This window comes from Sarcophilus harrisii, chromosome 1, assembly GCF_902635505.1.
Source record: "Sarcophilus harrisii chromosome 1, mSarHar1.11, whole genome shotgun sequence".
NCBI lineage: Eukaryota > Metazoa > Chordata > Mammalia > Dasyuromorphia > Dasyuridae > Sarcophilus > Sarcophilus harrisii.
Window position 1 is genome coordinate 637,828,854 of NC_045426.1, and position 19,984 is coordinate 637,848,837.

General features: G+C 40.1%; 1 protein-coding gene across 5 annotated transcripts in view; it reads left to right on the forward strand.

Annotated features, from left to right (window-relative positions):
- Positions 1-19,984, forward strand: part of ADGRB1 (adhesion G protein-coupled receptor B1) — a 264,233-nt gene that overhangs the window by 103,717 nt on the left and 140,532 nt on the right. For 4 of the 5 annotated variants that reach the window (XM_031947288.1, XM_031947290.1, XM_031947291.1 and 1 more), the window contains exons 5-14: positions 459-623; positions 1,119-1,283; positions 5,902-6,075; positions 6,582-6,746; positions 7,414-7,515; positions 8,400-8,506; positions 11,210-11,404; positions 12,762-12,830; positions 13,831-13,939; positions 19,807-19,950. In XM_031947288.1, coding sequence (XP_031803148.1) covers positions 459-623; positions 1,119-1,283; positions 5,902-6,075; positions 6,582-6,746; positions 7,414-7,515; positions 8,400-8,506; positions 11,210-11,404; positions 12,762-12,830; positions 13,831-13,939; positions 19,807-19,950 — 1,395 coding nt within the window. The remainder of the gene's footprint in view (positions 1-458; positions 624-1,118; positions 1,284-5,901; positions 6,076-6,581; positions 6,747-7,413; positions 7,516-8,399; positions 8,507-11,209; positions 11,405-12,761; positions 12,831-13,830; positions 13,940-19,806; positions 19,951-19,984) is intronic. The other variant, XM_031947289.1, reaches the window with a different exon arrangement.

Genomic DNA, 19,984 nt, shown 5'->3' on the forward strand with positions numbered 1-19,984 from the left:
ACTTCTGAGCTCTCTTTGGAGATTCTATGAAAGTACAAAATGCTGACAAAATACATATATTTACTAACATCTTTTATCTTCATCCTTTTCTTTCTTCAGGCCCTCCTTTTCCTTTTCCTTTTTTCTTCCTCTTTTTCTTCCTTCTCCTTCTCTTTCTCTATCCTCCTCCTCTTCCTCTTTTCTTTCTTTCTCTCCCTTCCTCTTTCTTTCTCTTTCTTTCTTTCTCTTTCCCCTCTGCTTCTTCTCTTTCTGTTTTTATTTTTCATTATTACTATGATTACTACTGTACTTACCATATTCATTTGTCTGTCTCTTAGTATGAACATATATAATCCTCGTTTGAGTCTAACCATCATTTAATAAATGTGATGTATGGAGAAAGTTTGTGATTGGCTTCTCTGAAATCTTTCCTGCTGCCTTTAACTAGTCCATGACTTTAATGTCTCATGTCCCAACAGGAGACCCAGCAGCAGAGGAGTGGTCCCCATGGAGTGTCTGCTCAACTACATGTGGTGAGGGATGGCAGACCCGGACCCGTTTCTGCGTTTCTTCATCCTATAGCACCCAGTGTAGTGGACCCCTGAGGGAGCAGAGACAATGCAATAACTCAGCCATCTGTCCAGGTGAGCTCTCCTTCCAAGGAAGGTTCGGAATGGGACCTCTGGTTGAAGAAAAAGTCTCAATTACTGATTTCTGGAACTTTGTTTTGGAAGAGGAAGACATGCCCCCTTTCTTTAGGGGTGACATAAATCTTTCTCTTAGCAATCCTTAGAACTGAAAGGGAAAAATAGCCCAGGTCTTCTGGGACCCCATGGTCTAAAAAGGAAGTATAAACTCTGCCTTCAGGAGGCTCCTAGTTTGAGGAGGAAACATAATATAAATACACTTTCAAACCTGGATAGAGTCCATCATACATTGACTTGGTTTAATCAGAGGAGGCTAATCAAGGAAGGTGTTCTAATGAAGGTTAGTTTTCAGGAGAAAAGGGGCATAATGAAGGAAGGAACAGGTCAGCAAAGATCTTGGCCTCTGTGATATCCTTGATGGGGGTTGTAGTTACAGTCTGTAATGTTACAGAGGAAGGAGAATTTCCTGATGACTTTACTTTTTCCTCACAGTTCATGGTACTTGGGATGAGTGGTCACCCTGGAGTTTGTGTTCATCTACCTGTGGGCGAGGCTTCCGGGACCGTACCCGCACCTGCCGCCCACCTCAATTTGGAGGCAACCCTTGTGAAGGTCCAGAGAAACAGACCAAATTCTGCAATATCGCTTTGTGCCCTGGTAAGTTGGAGGGAGAGAGAGCCCTTGGCCAGAGAGAGTAGCTGGTCTGGCCAAGCTGGGGTGGCTGATGGAGGTGGCAAAGACCCTGAGCAGGCTTTGAGGAGCATCTACCTAGAGGCAGAAGTGAAGAATGGATGTTCCCCTTGGCTATATATTTTGACTGAAATTAGGGATCTTCCTTTCATGTTCTTGCTCCTCTGTTACCCAGAGCTGTTCATTTCATCAATTCTACTCATGATACCACCATGTCTTTCTAAGAGAGAGAGATATTGATATCAGTGGTCAAATGGTCATTGCATTTGTATAGTGACCCTTGTAGTTGCTGTCAAATTATGAGAGCAGATGAAGTTGCCACCTGAGGATTCTGATACAGAAGATATAAAAGTTCTTTGGCTATGTTGTATGGAAAATTTCAGATTAACACAAGAAAACCATATTTGTGTGTGAGCAGGACACAACTGCTCATCTTCTCTACCATCTTTATGTCCTAGTCCATCACTATCATTCCAGCTTTCTGTTGCTTCATTTTTGTTTATGTATATTTCCAGTACCCAACATATTGAAACTGGCACATTGAAAATGCTTAATAAATGCTTGTTGACTCAATCAGTATTTCTGTCGTTACCAGAGTAACTTAACCATTACCAGCATAACTTATTCATTCATCATTTATTCAGCAAACTTTTATTAAATGCCTTCTTTGTGCCTGACACTAAGCTAGATACAAATATAATGCCCCACACAAAAAGAGTCTTACAAAGAATTTCCATTTTACAATCTTCACTATCTTCACTACTAACAGGACCATTACCATCACCATCACTATCCTTATCGAAAGCCCCAGCATTCATTGTTGTGGCAGTGGTGATTTGTTAGTCATTTTCAATCATATTTGATTCTTCATGACTCCACTTTGGAATTTTCTTTTCTTTCTTTTCTTTCCTTTTTCTTTTTTGAGGCAGAGTTAAGTAACTTTCCAGAGGTCATATAACTAATTAGTGTCAGAAGGTAAATTTGAATACAGGTCTGTCTGACTTGAAGACTGGTGCCTTATTCACTGAACCACTTAGCTGCCCTATTTTGGGGTTTTCTTAGCAAAGATACTAGAATGTCTACCCATTTCCTTCTTCTCGTGATTTTACAGATGAAAAAACTGAGGTAAACAGGTTTAAGTAACTCGCCCAATGCAAGTGTCTGAGGCCGGATTTGAACTCACAAAGATTCTGATTCTAGACCCAGCACTCTATCCATTGTACTACCTCATTTTCCAGTGATGGACTAATTGGCATAAAAGAGATGTGATCCAGATAGCATGCATGAGTAGAGCTACTAAGAACAGCAAGTAGCTCTGTGGTTGACAAGTTGGTTAAGAAAGATTTCAAGACAGAGGTGACATTGAAAGATAGAATAATATCCATTTCCTTCGTTCACTTTTTTCTTGAACTGTTTCTGTTCTGGAACTTCTTTTCCCTGAACCAGCTAGGACTGTCTCTAAGACGTAGACAGTGTCTCTTGAGACAGATAACCCTTCAGCTTCTGATGCTAGTATTGAAAGGTGAAGGACAGGGGTCCATGGGTTTTTCTGACATGCCATGGGCATGGTTTTATGCAATCATAATCTCACTTGTTTCTTTAACAAAAAGAAAGCAGAGAGAAATAGCTTAGAGGAAGAGAAATAGCTTTAAAAATAGCCATGGGGATTAAGCAGGCTCTTGGCCAGCTCTGCAAATTGCTTTAATATAAATGCTTTGCTCTTCCCTGCCCCCTCTGCCTCTGGCTGCTAAGAAATCCTCTCTGAGATGTCTTTCCTCTTCCCTCTCTTTGGCTTCACTTTCTCTTTTTAGCTCTGTGTTTATTTGTTTCTCTTCTCTGTTTTCTTAATGTATTATTTAATGTATCTCTTATGAATGTTTCTTACTGTATCTCTATTAAATATTTCTATTTCTCTCAGCTTCTGTAAGTCTTTCCTACTCACATTCTCTTTTTGTCCATCATTCTCTCTATCTGTGTCTTTCTCTACTTCCACTTCTGTCTGTTTTTCAGACAGAATCTGTATCTCCTTGTCTATCCCTGTGGTTCTGTTTCTGTGTCTCTTTCTGTCTCTTTATCTTACTATGGATCACTTCTCCTCAATCCTCCAATGTCATCTGCCCCAAGCTACTCCTCTTAGACTTTCATTTGTCATGGTTTCTTTCATTTTAGTCCCTGTTCATTTAGAAAATTTGTCAAATTGGTTCTTGTTTCACTGGCATCTCCTTAGGATCCTGGCCATAGAGTACTGACTGTCATTTTGGTCCATCATTTCTGCTACAGGGTTATTCATGTGACAATTAGAGGTTTTCCCCATTATCTTCTCCCCAGTGTTCATTTCTTATTTATTGAAGCCTTGAAAGGCAGGGATGTCTATAGTATTCCTAAATCTCAATATTTCATCCATGGCAAATTAGGAAGCTATCCTATGAGATTATCTTTCAGGGGACCTAGTCCCAGGTCTCAAACAAGCTCCTAGCAACTTGAAGGAGTAGGGGAGATATGGTATTTAGGATATTATAGACATTTTTGAGTTCAGTCTCTCATGCCTTCCTCACGTAGTCAATAAAAAATGAAAAATAATAAATTAGAACCTTTTAGATGCTCAATTCATGTCCTTTACCTTTGAAAACCACTCCTCATTGTCTTATCCTTTCCCTTCTATGGCAGAGAGAAGGAGAGATCTCATTTGATGCTGGTGATATACTGCTGTTCCTTAGGGTAGTGGTGGAGGTTGCTGGGAATGGTAGTAGCAGTTTCCTAGCTAATGAGAATGAAAATGGTAATTGTTAATGGAGACCATGACAGAAGAGGGTGATGGGAATGGGAATGATGGCAGAGAGTGATGGTGATGATAGTGACAGTTATTGTTGACAGCTGTCATGGTGACAATAGTGATAATGATGGTGACAGTGGGGCTAGTAATAATGATGATGATAGTATCATTGATGATGGAGATTATAGGGTGTTGAAGATAATAAAGTTGATGATGGTAGTAGTAAAGGTTTTGGTTTTGGTGGTGGTAATAACTAGAATGACATGAAATCAAAAGTATTCAATAAATTATATGATAATCAGTGCTTCCAAATATCTCAACAGACTAGAATTATAAGCAATATTTAAAAAGAGGAAATTTAATAGAGGTAAATGTAGAGCAATATACTTGGATTAAAACCAATAATTCCGTAAGCACAACCATGAATAGTTACCAGTTCAGCTAAAAAAGATCTCGAAATCTTAGTAGTCTGCAAGTTAAACATGAGTCAGTAGTGAAATGTGGCAGCTAGAAAAGTTAATGAGCTCTTATTAAGAGAGAAATAGTTTCTAGAATTCATTAGTTGATAGTACACACTATGTTTTATCTTGGTCATATCTAAGAGCTATGTTTTGGGAAGGTCATTGACACAGTGATGGGCAACTAGGTAATGGAGTGGATCGAGTGCTAGGTCCAAAGTCGGAAAAACTGGTCTTCATGAATTCAAATGTGGCCTCAGACATTTATTAATTATGTGACCCTGGACAAGTCATTTGTCAGTGTTTACCTCAGTTTCTCATTTGTATAATGAGCTGAAGAAGAAAATGACAAACTGCTCCAGCACTTTTGCCAAAAACCCTCAAAGGGCTCATGAAGAGCCAGACATCACTGAAAAATGACTGAACAACCTCATTGATATACTGTTCAGAGAATATCAAGAGGAAACTAATGAAGTCAATGAAAAGACTGGAGAGTAGTCCTATGAAGAACAGTTGAAAGAAGTAGGATTGTTTAACCTGGTGAAGACAATTCTTGGAGGGTAGGGTAGGGAATGATAATTTGTCTTCAAGTATTTGAAGGGATGTCTTGTGACTAATAAACTAAATTTGTTCTTTTTGATCCTAAGGGAAGAAACAGAAATATTGGCAAGAATTTGTGAGAAGCAATTTAAATCATGAGAGAAAGAAAAATTTCTTTAATTTTTTTTGGGGGGAAGAGGGATCAGACTTGAGTTTTCATTGGCATTTGAGTGTTACTTGAAGTATTAAGAGAAGATAAAGACTTAGCAAGGATCACACAATCAGTATTTGCAGCAGATTTGAATCCAGATTTCCCAGAAAGCAGTTCTCTATATACTATTTAACACTGTTTTTTACTAACAATTAAAGATATCCAAAAGTGTAATGGTCTGCCTCAGAAGGTAGTGATCCTTCTCCATGGAAATATTCAAAGACATATTGACTGATCACTTGTGATAAATATTATAGAAGTGATTCTTTCTTAGACATGGATTGGACTAGATGGCCTCAACCTTCGAGATTCTATGATGTTGACCTTGGAGTACTCCCTTGAGAGATGCTGGGAGAAGATAGTAGTCTGTTGATTCAGTTGTGTGGCCCCTATGATTGGCCTCCTTTAAATGGGTCTGGACCTTCCCATCATCCTATTCCAATTCTACTAACACACTACTGAGAGGCAGGGGAATGGCCAGGGCCATCCAGCCACTGCTCTGGACCCATGAGACTTGGCAGTTCCAAATGCTATGCCACAAAGAGATGGTAAGCCCAAGAAAGGTATTCATGCTCTGTGCTCTGTCCCTTTTCCTCCCCCCGGGCCGGGCAGTGGATGGCAACTGGAATGAGTGGTCAAGCTGGAGTTCCTGCTCATCCAGCTGTTCCAATGGCACCCAGCAGCGCACAAGGGAATGCAATGGACCCTCTTATGGAGGGGCTGAGTGTCAGGGCCACTGGGCCGAGACTCGAGATTGCTTCCTCCGACAGTGCCCAGGTCAGTATCTATCCCCCAAAGGGAGGCTCAGGATGGCTTTGGGAAGGAGGGAGAGCCAAGGGGAGATGGGCCACGGGCACAAGTGGGGAGCTTAGATCAGGGCTGTGGAATGTGAGTCCTCAGCCTCTCGGGCCCCAGCCGAGACCTATGCTGCTCTTGTTCTAGTCATCGGTTCTCTGGATTCCTCCTTCTCCAGTATTATATTTCTATGTCTTCCTATCTTTATTATTTTTTTTTGTTTCTTGATCTCTTTGTGCTCCTGTCTTGGTGTGGCTCTGTTCCTATGACTCTGTCCTGGTGTCTTCATGTCTTTCTGTCCTTCTATGGTCTTTAATGACATGATTCTGTGCCTCTGTCTACATTATCTGTGTCTTGTTCTACTTTTCTTTTTGTCCTAACTCCTGTCTCTTTCTTTATGTCTCTCCATGTCTCCATATCTTTGGGTCTCTGTTTCTGTCGGTTTTCATATCTTTGTATTTCTACATTGTCATATCTTACTCTCTCAGTGGATGGCAAGTGGCAAGCCTGGGGCACTTGGGGCAGCTGCAGTACCACATGTGGTGGGGGTACCCAGAGACGTGATCGAACCTGCCAAGGCCCTTTTTTTGGGGGTGAGGCCTGCCAGGGTCCCAAGGAAGAGTACAGACAATGCAGCCAGAGGAGGTGCCCTGGTGAGTAACATTCCCTTCAAGACACCCTCTCCTCACTCCCTGATAACTCTCCCTTCCTATCCTCTTCGTCCAACTACCCTGACTCCATCTCCCTCCTCTTCCCTCCCTCTTCCTTACTAGCCAGAAGAATTCCCCAGAGACACAGTGGGTCTTGGTTTCCCTCAGTCTTTCTACTTGATTTCTCTATGATTGTGACTGTCAAGAAATTGAGATCTGGACCTTATAATCCCACTCTGGTTCTAACCAGAGACAGAAAAGTGACCAGGACAGCCCACTGGTTGTCGAGGGACCATTGAGCCATGGTTGTATCAGGTTCTAGGTGGTAAGGGGGTACCGTTCAGAGATGGCAGGGGGCTAGCTCTTGAAATCTCTAAAAAGGGTCTAAAAACTAAAATAGGACTCAATCTGTCATGAAGTTTGAGGTGCAATGTGAAGCTAAGGTTGGGGGTCATGCTATAGCTGGGGAGAAATTGTTTTTCATATGTGGCTGACTATCCTGAATTAGAATTGACTTTTCTGACTTGGCTCCACTGGACTCTAACAGTTTAGCTAATTGACCTAAATTCCAGCCCATCCACTTTGTTCTTTTCCTTTCAATTCTTTTTCTGAGTCTGATTGAAGTACCCTCTACCCACTTCTCACCTGAATCTCTCTTGCCTTTTGCTAGAGCCCCATGAGATCTGTTATGAAGATAATGTTGGTTCCATGGTCTGGAAGGAGACTCCAGCTGGGGATGTGGCTGCCATACGGTGCCCCAGAAATGCCACAGGTATGAGTCCCTAGGTGGTGCCAGGCACTGAGGGATGGGTTCTGGGACGTTCTCTCATGCTTCTTATTTAACCAGAAATAGAATCATAGACTCAAAGTTAGAAAGAGACTTCAGAGTTCATCCAGTCCAACCTCTTTCTAAGTTGAAGAATTCCTTCCTCAATATTGCTGTCCAGTGATTATTTAGCATTTCCTTGAATATCATCATTGATGGGGATTTCATTACTCCCAGTACATACTTTTTTCCACTCATAGATAGCTCCAATTATTAGAGAATTCTTTCTAAAACTGGGCTAGAATCAACCTTCCTTCAATTTTCCTCCACTGGTCCCAGTCCTATGTTGGGGACTATAGATAATAAGTTTGTTCTCTCTTCCCAAAAGCTATATTGATTCCAGTGCTCTGCTATATTTGGGAAGTCATGGGGGGAGGGAAGAAGAGGAAGAAGAGGGGATAGAAGCCCTTCTTTTAGTACCTAGTCTTAAGAGAACCGGAAAGGAAATACCCCTGTTAATAATATCCATGCCTGTTATTCATTGGCTATTCTGTGCTTTTCAGAGTTTTTAAGAAATAGGGTTTGAGGGGAAGGGCTTCCTTTGAATGAAAGGTTTGGATCTCAAAATCCTCAAAGTTCCTTCCTACACTAGTTCTATTCTGGTCCTACACTGGTCCTAGCCAGAGACAGAAGGATGACCAGGATAGTCCAGTGGCTGTTTAGGGATCCCTGAGACATGACTATACCAAGATCTAGGCAGCAAGGGGGTAACATACAGGGATGGTAGAATTTAGCTAGCTCTTGACGTCTTTAACTTGGTTGTAGGAGTCTATGGTTTTATGATCCATTACTAATGAGACATAATCTCCCTTCCCCCTAACCCACCCTAGGCCTCATACTCAGAAGGTGTGTCCTGGACGAGGAAGGCATTGCCTACTGGGAGCCCCCCACTTACATCAAGTGTGTCTCCATCGACTACCGGAACATCCAAATGATGGTGAGGAACCAATGATCCCTTCCTTGGTGGGGACTTTTCCATCTCCCTGTGTCTGTGACTCAAGGTTTCCCCATCTTTCAGTCACTCCCAAGAGAGATAAAGTCCCTTCCTCTATCACTGTCTGGATATTGGGTTCAAGGACAAATCCTGAAACTATAAGATGGTGCATGGTAGAAAGAACCCCAAGCTTAGAACCAGTAGATCTGTGTATTAGTCCCTCTTTTATTCCAGCCCATCCACTTTGTTGTTTTCCTTTCAATTCTTTTTCTGAATCTGATTGAAGTACCCTCTATCCACTTCTCACCTGAATTTCTCTTGCCTTTTGCTAGAGCCCCATGAGATCTGTTATGAAGATAATGTTGTGTGTACTTGAATAAGTGGTTTGGCTCCTGTTGTCCTGTTTTCTTTTCTGTAAATTGCAGACGTTGAGCTAGAATGGTCTCTAAGGTTCCTTTCAGCTCTAACACTCTTGTGTTTCAGGATTCCTTTCTAGCTTTAACTTTGTGCATTCTATTACCTAAGGTCTGTTCTAGCATTGGCATTCTGGATATTATATTGTCTGCCACTACCTCATTGTGAACTCTCAGGCAACTCACTGAACCTCTGTGAGTCTTATTGTCTGCTTCCAAAAGTGAAGCGTTGGGGGCAGACAGTCTCTAAAGGATCGTTCAGTTCTAACTCTTTAAATTGGGACTTTGACCCTAATAAATTGTGATCTTAGAATTTTTCCTCATCTATAAATTGAAGAAGTCTGACTATGTGGTCTTTGGTTTTGTAACTCAGTGAATTCCCACTGCCTGGACTTTGCTTACCCCAGTCCTCACACCAGGAAACTACCTGCTCTGCCTCTCTAAACCCTACCTATTCTTAAGGACCCAGATTCCTCTGGGAAGCCTTCCCTTATTGATTTAGTCCACTCTGATCATGCCCATCTCTAATGCCTATTGATTCCTTCACCTTTGATTTCTTCACCTCTGCCAATGTTTCCTGTAACTCCCATAACCCTCTTCCCTCCTATTTCCCTCTCTCCTTCCATCTCCTCTCATTCCCCACACCACTCATTCCCCAGATTCTCCCCTTATACATTTGACAGAATTCAGTACTCATTCCTATTAAAACAATAGAGAGTATAGGAATAAATGGACTTTTCCTTAAAATAGTTTATTTTTAAAACCATTTATATTTAAAACCATCAACAAGCATCATATGTAACGGGGATAAATTAGAATCATTCCCAATAAGATTGGGGTGAAACAATGTTGCCCACTATCACCATTACTATTCAATATTGTATTTGAAATATTAGTTTTAGCAATAAGAGAAGAAAAGGAAATTGAAGGAATTAGAATAGGTAATGAGGAAACCAAATTATCACTTATTCCTGATGATATGATGATAATCAACTAAAAAACTACTAGAAACAATTCACAACTTTAGCAAAGTTGCGGGATACAAAATAAATCCACATAAATCATCAGCATTTAGAGACATTCCATTTAAAATTACTATAGATAATATAAAATATTTAGGAGTCTGCCTGCCAAGACAAAGTCAGAAACCATATGAACACAATTACAAAACTCTTTCCACACAAATAAAGTCAGATCTAATCAATTGGAATAATATCAAATGCTCATGGGAAGGCCTAATATAATAAAAAAATGACAGCTCCTTCCCTTGCCTCTTCTCTTTCCCTCTGGGATCCAGTCTTTATCCCTTTATAAAGCAGATTCCCACTCTGAATAAGGGTCTGGACGAGATAGTCTCTAAAGACCTTTTCAGCTGTAGCATCCTGTGAGCTTGCTATGGTGGAAAGATAGTGGAGTGGACTGAATACCAGTCCTGGTGTCAAGTAGTCCTGAGTTCAAATATGACTTCAGACACTTACCAGCTAATTAATTACCAATTAATTTTTCTTACCTGTAAATCTAAGGGGGTGGGCACAATGAACTTTATGTTAATTTCTAGTTCTAAAATTCTGTGATTCTATGATTTTCTCTCTTTTTCCCCTGTGTCCCCCTTTCCCTTTGTCCTCCAGCCTTTGTGCCCTTCTCATTTCTATCCCTCTTTCCTCTCCCTTCTTGCCCTTTCCTCAAAATCTCTCCATCCTTTTCTCCCTGCAAAGTAACATTCAGCTTTAAAGTCCTGCTTCCTTTTAACTCCTCTAGACTTCTATCCCTGTTTCTCCACAGCTGTTTTATTTTAGGGCATAGGCAGCAGCCAGTAGTAAGTTCACTTTGGGAAAGGGGGAGCATTCCTGTTGCTGACTTCCCCTTATAAAGCTGTGACTGGGCTATCGATTCCTCTGCCCCTTTGATGGAAAAATGAAAGGGCATGTTTTGGTATAGTTAGTTGGAGACTTGGAATGAGATGTTGCCATTTTGCAGAAACTCCTTTTCTGAAGGCCCCAAAGCATAGAAACTTTAGGCCTTTAGAAATTCCATCTGATTTTCCTTACTATCAGACAATAGTGCCCCTTCCAGAAAAGAGGGACCCAATAACAGTCCCTGGGGAGTATTCAAAAAGTCTAAATAACCTGTCAGAGAAGCTATCTTTATTCTTGCTCCGGGTGGGAAATAGAACTAGATGACATCTAAGGTCTCCTCAAGCCTTGAGACTCTGATGCTAAGAACTGGTTTGCTATACTGACATCATCACATCCAGCCCCCTGCCTCCAATCTTCTCTGGGACCCTTCTTCACAGACCCGGGAGCACCTAGCCAAGGCTCAGAGGGGGATTCCAGGTGAGGGTGTGTCAGAGGTTATCCAGACACTGGTGGAGATCTCTCAGGATGGGACCAGCTACAGTGGAGACCTTCTCTCCACCATTGATGTGCTGAGGAATATGACTGAGATCTTCCGGAGAGCCTACTATAGCCCTACCCCGGGTGATGTGCAGGTAAGGGGCTTAGAAAATATCTGCTGGGACCTTTGGGGATCAAGGAGTAGGGTATTTAAATGTACCCCACTAGTAAAAGTTCAGGCCATCATAAAGGCTTAGCATCTCTGCCATTCCCATGACAACACCAGTCATCCCTACCATCATCATCACACCATTGCCAACACTGTGGTACTATCATCATCACTGCTATCACCAACATATTAAGATACTAATGCTGTAATTACTCTCATGATTACCACCATCATATTTACATATTGTCTTCTCCAGTAAAATTTAAGTTTCTTGAAAGTCTGTTCCATCATGAATGGTTAGCACAATGTTTGGCACATTTTAGGAGCTTACTAAATGCTCGTTGATATGATTATCTTAATTTATTACCAACAGCAACAACAACAACAGCAATATCTTGTATTTCAATCAATCAGTTCATCAATATTTAATGAGTTTTTATGTGCCAGACATCTATATTGTGCTTTAAGGTTTGCAGAGCCTTTGACATGTCTCATTTGATTAAATAGAAAAACATCATAATCATTACTTAAATCACACCATCCCTCCCACTGTTACTGTTAAAAGACACCAACTTGCTGTCACTATCATTTTTATCAACACTGTTAATAGTCAGTCAGTAAACATTTATTAAGATTTTACTATGTTCCAGGAACTGTGCTAAATGCTAGAAATGCAAAAAACAAAACAAAACAACAACAACCAAAAAAAAACAGTACCCAGACTTCAAGGAGCTTGCATTGTAATGGAGGAAGACAACATACAAAACGAAGCCGGAAAGCAGGTGGGATGGCACCTGGTGGAAGGCATGAGGGAGAAGTCCAAAGGGTGGGAACAGAAGAGCACCCTCACCATTGTTGGTTCGAGCAACATCTTCACTATTAAGTAGTGGGATCACCATTACTCTCAATATTACAGCTGCTTTCACCATCACTAAAACATCACAACCATGAAAATTGCTATTACTATCACCATTCCCAACATTATCATTGCTTTCATGATTACCACCACATTACCATGACCATAATTGTCATAACTCATCATTCCATTTTCACATTGAATCATTGCAAGCACCATCATCAGTACCAATCTTATCACCAACATAATTAGCTCCATTGCCATCACTATCATCATCATATTGTATTCCCCCATCTTCCTATGATCTCTTGAGGACTTGGAGCTATATGTTAGCTTCTCTGTGTCTCCCACAGCTTCCGATATAACTTTTTTCACAGGGAAATTACTAGTAGAAATGCTAAATTGTGCTTAATGCCCCAAATTGTAACAATGTCAAGCCTAGAAGCCAACTCTCCAGCATGTTGTCCTTTCTCCCTCTCTATTTCAGAATTTTGTCCAGATTATAAGCAACCTGCTGACTGAAGAGAACCGGGACAAATGGGAAGAGGCCCAATTGGTATGGACTGGAGACAAACAAATCCTTTTCCTTTCCCCCAAATCCCTTAACTAACTGAAGGAGCTTAAAACTCTTCCAGAGGACCTAACCTCCATTATCCTTCTCTAGACAAATGCATCTCCAGAAATAATATTCACTCTCTATTCAAGTTCATTCCTCTTCCCAAGTGGCCATGTATGGTACCAAGTCTCGACTATCATATTTAGAGATAACCATTTGCAAATTTCTTACTCAGAAGGAACATTACTATATCATCTGCCAGCTTAATCCTGAACACTGTAAACTTAGGAACTGCTAGCTCATTAAAATATAAGTTGGGATCTAATTAAACAAGAAAGATTAATTTACTTGGAAGAAAAGAGTAATGAATTATAGAATATAAGTAGCAAAAATATAGCATTTGAATTCTCTCTTAAATTATGTATATTTGTTTTTATTTTGTTGCCCCCCACCCCTTGTTCTCCTTTTATTTGGTTGGGATTGAGGGAAATTATCTCTTGATTTTATGTTATCAAAAGGATTACATTTCCTTATCACACTGAAAGTTGACTTCAACTTCATGAATTCCATGTCCAGACACATATGTAGAATGTGTTTAGTAGTTCATTTCTTAGCGGTCAGAAATGAGTGAGAAGCAGGAGAGCTTAGTGGGGAGACATGATACCTGAAGATATCTGATGGATGTTCATGGGCATACAATCAAATACTTCTTTTTATCCCAAGAGAAACAGAATTGGGACCATGTTGGCTGGGGGGATATTACAAGGAGGCAGATTTTGCCTCAACATAAGGAAATACTTCCTAATAATTAGTTATGCCCCTATGTAAAGTGGGCTACCTCCAAGAGATAGTAAGTTCCTCATTACTGGTTTTGAAGTGGACTAGATGATCATTTGTCAATGAAGTTTCGATGGGGATCCATAGTTTGAATTGAACTAGGTGGCCTCTGAAGTTTCTTCTTGCTCTGAGAAGATATCTTTCTGTTTTTGTATTTCATTAGATGGGTCCCAACGCTAAGGAACTCTTCCGCCTGGTAGAGGACTTTGTCGACGTCATTGGCTTTCGCATGAAGGATTTCCGAGATTCCTACCAAGTGACAGACAACTTGGGTGAGCTTCCCTTTCTCTCTGCCCTGCCTTCTTTCTTCTTTTTTCTTCCTCATATACTTTGATATTTCATCTTCAAGTCTTGGTAGTATATAAATTAGCCCAAGCAGTATTTGCTAACATCCCCCATCTCAGATCCTCTATCCCTCTCCAACAGACTAGCACAAACCCAGAGTTGGCTCTCACAATTAATGAGCTGTGATGTAGAGGGCTGCAGATAGTGAGGGAACTCTGAGTTAGGTATAAGACCTTTTAGCCCAGAGGAAACCCACTGACAATACCTGTGGTTCTCCTTTCTTTTGTTTTTGGAGGAGCGTCTTGATGTCTCTGTTTTTCCCTCTCTATTATTGCCTCTCCTTGAGGATTAAAAGGTATGCCATTGGTGTGTAAAATCTGGGTTAAAAGGTCTTATACCTTACCTAGAATTCCCCCACTATCTGTGGCCCTCTATACTGCCCAATGGTATATGACAAAGAAACATCTTGGAGTAAGCAATCATCCAGTTTCCTCTTGAATTCTTCTTGTGAAGAGTCTTCAAAAAGCATGATGATCCCTCCTTCCTTTCTTCTGTTGATACCTTCCCATGTCTAGTGCCACTGCCGATTCTTGGTTCTCTTCTGAACACTTGTTCCTGACACCAGCCTGAAATCTCCATTTTTCTTCTCAGTTTCCCAATGGATGAGAATTGAAAATCAGAAGACCTGGGTTTGAGTAATGGCTCTCCCACTTACTATGTCTGTGGCTCTGGGCAGGTTATGTCACATTTTTTATCCTCAGTTTTCCTTTCTAAAAATTAGACAAACACTTCCCATCTTTACTTCATGTGATTTGGGTAGCAAAATATTTTGTAAACCTTAAAGTACTCTAAAACCATGAAATTAATATTACAGGAGGATTTTGTTGGAAAGAAAGAAAAAAATACAATAATATTTATAGATCATATATCTAGAATATTTTAATATTTAGAAGCACTTGTCCTCATAGCACACTGACCTGTGTAGTAAGGAGAGAAAGAGTTACACATAGTCATGTTTTAATAAATATTTGTTAATTATTTTACAGAAGTGGTAACTGAGTCCCAGAGAGATCAAGTCATTTGCTTTGTGTTATATAAGAAGAAACTCAAATCCAGGTCCTTGACTCTAAGACCAGTTTTCTTTATAAAAAAAAAAAATTCACACTTTCTAAAACACACTTAAGGAAAGCAGAATCTTTTCATGATCCTGGGCATGTTCTCCTAAGATACTTACATGTTTGCCCACTTAAGCCACTGCTGCTTTCAGGGACTAGCTGGCCCCATTCCCATTGACCTCATATTGTGACCTTGCTCCAAGTGGCTTTAGATGGATGAGCCCAAAAGGTCTCTGCCAATGTTCTTCATTCAATTTGTTATCCTTTGCTTCCTCAGTAGTGCTGTGTGGAGCCCAATTCCCCACCACTGTGCTTGGGTTTCTCTTCATTTATTAAGATAACTGGTAACTCTTTTGGATAGCCCATATTCCCTTCGTGGAAAGCCGATCTCCATTGAGCCTGGAAGAGGCAGTTATTTCTTTTCCTATGATTTCTACTGTTTGAGAGAATTATGAGTTCCCTAACACTGGCTGTATTCAAATAGTCTTGATGGCCATTTATCAGGGATCTATAAGAGGATCTCTGCTCAGGAATGTGGCCCTTTCTGTCTTGAACTATATACTTTCCACAATCCTTTATGGAAGACTCATATTCTGTGATTTTATTCAGTTAAACAATAGGCTAAAGCATTTAACCACATATTATGTCCAAGATACTGTGTTTTGTATATACAAAGTTATATCTAGCCATTCTTTCATTCACTCTGGTGGACATTGTCATTGAAATTCTTGACCCTCCACTCTTTCTGACCCTACCTGTCCAATAAATTATCAAATCTTGTCATTTCTTCCCTCACAGTGATATTTTTCTTTCCACCCATGTGGAAATTACCTTACTATGTGTGTCATTACCTTAATCCAGGTCTCTATTTCTTCTTTCATGCAACATTTCAATAATCTTTTAACTGATGTCTCTACTACTAGCCTTTCCCTTTTCTGATCTATCTTTCACAAATATTCCTAAAATATAGGACTGACCATATAATTCCCCGATATAAGCATTTAAAGTAGCCACTTCTTTCCTGTATGATAGAATAAAAACTACTGTTTGACTTCATAGTCTGGTTCCAGCCTACTTTTATGGCTCATTTTATATTAATCTTCTGGTACTCAACATTCTGTTCTCAATGATTGACTTGGTCTTTCCCCAAACTCTCGTTTCCATTTCTAGCCTTCCTGATTTTTCATGGTGGGATATACCTGAAATGCACTCTTTCCTTATTTTCCTGTCTTATTCTTATTTTCCTTTATGGATTAACTCAGTGGTCACTTCTTATAGGGAGTCATTACTGTTGACCCCCTTACACCAGTACTTAATATTCTCTCTCTCTTCAAATTATTGTGTTTGTATATACAATCCTATGTGTATATGTGCATATATGTATATATGTTTATATATTATTTCCTTCTACTAGAATATAAGCTCCCTAAAGGCACGGTTCTGCTTCTGCTTTTCATTTTGTCTTTGAATTCCCAGTTCTTTGCACATAACAGTTACTTAATAAATAACAATTGAATTGGATTGGCTTAAATGCAAACATCTTGGATCAAATGAAATAATATATGTGTTTTGAAAAAAAAGAAAATTTGAGGGCAGCTAAGTGGTACAGCAAACAAAGCACCAGCCCTGGAGTTAGGATAATCTGAGTTCAAATCTGACTTTGGATACTTGACTCTTATTACCTGTGTGACTCTGGGCAAATCACTTAACCCTGTTTTCTTTGCAAAAAAAAAAAGGAAACAAACAACAACAAAAAAAAAAAAACCTTAAAGTGCTTCCTAAATATTATATCTTTATTATTATCAATATTATACTATTTTTATTCTACATGCTACTTTTAAGTTTAAGGTCTAATGGAGGGAAACTGATGTAAGGGCTAGTAGGGGCCCAATCAAAATCATGTGAGATATTTGAGAAAGGAGAAATCAGTTTCATCTTGGGTGGTGATGAGGGACTTCTCAGGGAAAACTCCTTAGAGGTGGTGGCACCTTTAGCCATGAAAGGAAGGAAGACCTTTCCCAAAAGGTGAGAGATTGGGGAGTTCCATTCAAGATCAACAAAAACAGACAAATGGTAGTAAAAAACAAGAGGAGAACAGGGCATTGGAAAGACTGGTATGTAAAGAACATGAATTTACAACAGGCAGTAAGTAGCATGATGGGTTTGATTTTGGCTTAACATAAGAATGATCTTGTCAGCTTCAAAAGGAAGGTCTTCCTCATAGCCATGTTAAAGCAGAATGGGATGCTTGTTGAAGAAATTAGGTTCACCTTCATTAGAATCCTTCAGAGGGATATTGAGTAATAACTTATTGGGGATGTTGTAAAAAGAACTTCTTTTCAGATTGGGCCTTTCCAAACATCCCAGGCCTAGTCCCAGCTCCATCTCAAACCCAGTCTCCAATAGTTTTGATGGCTGTTGAGTGACTTTTTTTATCATTGTTCCCCAGTTGCTACTATATACTATGAGGTGAGACTTAGATACTAGGATGGAGTGGAAAGGGTCTTTTGGTCAAAAGCTGTGGTTTTAAATTTCAGCCCTATCACCAATACACTATGACCTTGAACAAGCATCTTCCAACTCTGACTGAAATTTTCATTTGTAAAATGAAACACTGGAAAAGATTATGACCTCAAAGACCCCTGCCCATTGTAATATCAAGATTTTTGAAAAAGAGATCAGTTTTATCTTGGGTGGTGGTGATGAGAGAATTTTCAGGGAGAGAACCTTGGAGGTAGAGGAGGAGGTCCTACCTTAGCAATGAAGGGAGACACTCAACAGAAGTTTCATTCAAGCCATGGGAGGATTGTCTGAGCAAATTCAGAGAAATAGACGTAAAGGCAAGAGGAGAAGAGGGCATATTCTGTGCTGCAAGGACTCTCTCAGCTCTGACATTTTATATCCCATGTTCTAAGGTCTAAGTTTAATAAATGCACATGAGGCAGCTAGTTGGTGTGGTGCCCTGAGTTCAAATCTGGCCTGAAACACTTAATACTTCCCTGACTATGTGATCCTGGGCAAGTCACTTAACCCCAATTGCTTCAGCAAAATGAATGAATGAATAAATAGATGCACACTTGGTTAATTCATTGAGGCCTTTGAATTTTAATTAACATTTGAATTAACATTTCCCTGATCTATTCAATTCAATTCAACAATCTAAGTGACTTTCATGTTCAAGGTCCTGGATATGTAGGGGATACAAAAACAAAATGAAAAATTGCTCCTGCCCTCATGGAGCTTATCTTCCACTGGAGAGTTACAGCATATAAAATAGGTAAGTATATACTTGATGCTTTGAGAAGGAAGATTAATAAAGGTTTCCTGTTGAAAGTGCCACCTGAATTGATCTCTGAGGGAAGCTAAGAATTTCTAGAGCCACACAAGAGGAGAGAGCTCATTCTAGGTGTTGGGCACAGTGTATGCAAAGGCATAGAGAGGAAAGAGAGAGAAATTGGGAGCGGCAGGTAAACTAGTATGGGTGGAATATAGAATACTTTAGAGGGAATAATGTGAATTTAACCTGGAACTTAAGTAAGAAGAAGATAGCTTTTGAAAGGCTTTAAATGCCAAGGTGAAGAAGTTGTTTCTAATTTCAGAGGAAATACATAGCTACTGATGGTACTTGAAGAGGGGAATTGCAGTGGCATGCTACCCAATGCCAGTTTTCTATTATTATCACTCCAGCCTGAGAAATATTGTCATATAGGGATATAGATGGTTGTGATCATCTTTCTTCTTTTGTTTGGTTATTTAAATAAGTTCAATATCTCTCTTTATTCTGGATAGAAGAAGCTGGATTTACACTTATTTATATTTTCAGCTGTAGTAGTGGAGATGGAAAGCCTATCTATGATCCACAAACTGTGGAGTCATGAAATAGCAGAGCAGTCAAGGAATTTAGTCCAAAATGTTATTTCACAAGGGAGGAAACTGAGTCCATTCAAGCTTGCAGCATGCCTGGTATTGAGACTAAAAACAACTGTAATAGGCACTTGGGTTGAATTTCCTCAGCACGAGTCACAAAAAGTTAGAGAAAATTCTTAATAATGGGAAACTCCTTTGCATTCTGTTGTGGTATGGCTGATTGATAGAAAGTTCTTTCCTAAGTTGATGGGAAAATCTACTTTCCTGAAACTTTCTAGGCAGAATAATAAGAATTATTCTGTTCCTTGCCCCACTTCCAAGTCTTCTCCAGGATAAACGTTCCTTTCATTGATCCTTAAGTGACATGTTCTCAAGTCTCCCATCCATTCTCTTCTGACCACACATCAGTATATGACTATGGCATAACAGCTACACATAGTATTTTAGATGGTGTCTAACTAAAGGAGAAGACTATGGAACTACTATCTCCTTCACTCAAGGTGGTTATTTACTTGTTTCAGTTCTGTTCATTCTTTGTGATCCTGTTTGGGGATTTCTTGGCAGAGATACTGGAATGGTTTACCATTTCCTTCTCTAGCTCATTTTACAGATGAGGAAATTGAGGCAAACAGAATTGGGGAACTTGCCCAGGGTCACACAGCCAGTGAGTAGCTGAGGCCATATTTGAACTCAGGAAGAGGAGTCTCCCTGACTCCATGGAGGCCCAGCACTCTCTAGCTACTACTCCACTAGCTGCTGTCTCACAAAGACATTTTAACGTGGTTTTTGTTCTTTCCCTTCTTCCTCCCCATGTCTCTTGGAGACACCTCCGATGTCCTTCCACCTCCTTTTCTTTTTCCCTTTCTCTCCAGTCCTCAGCATCCACAAGCTCCCTGCCAGTGGTGCCACTGACATCAGCTTCCCTATGAAAGGCTGGCGTACCCCTGGTGACTGGTCAAGGACATCAGAGGACAAGGTTACTGTCTCCAAGAGTGTCTTCTCCACTGGTCTTGCAGGTGAGAGAGCTCTGGGCCTTTGGGCTTGAGATGA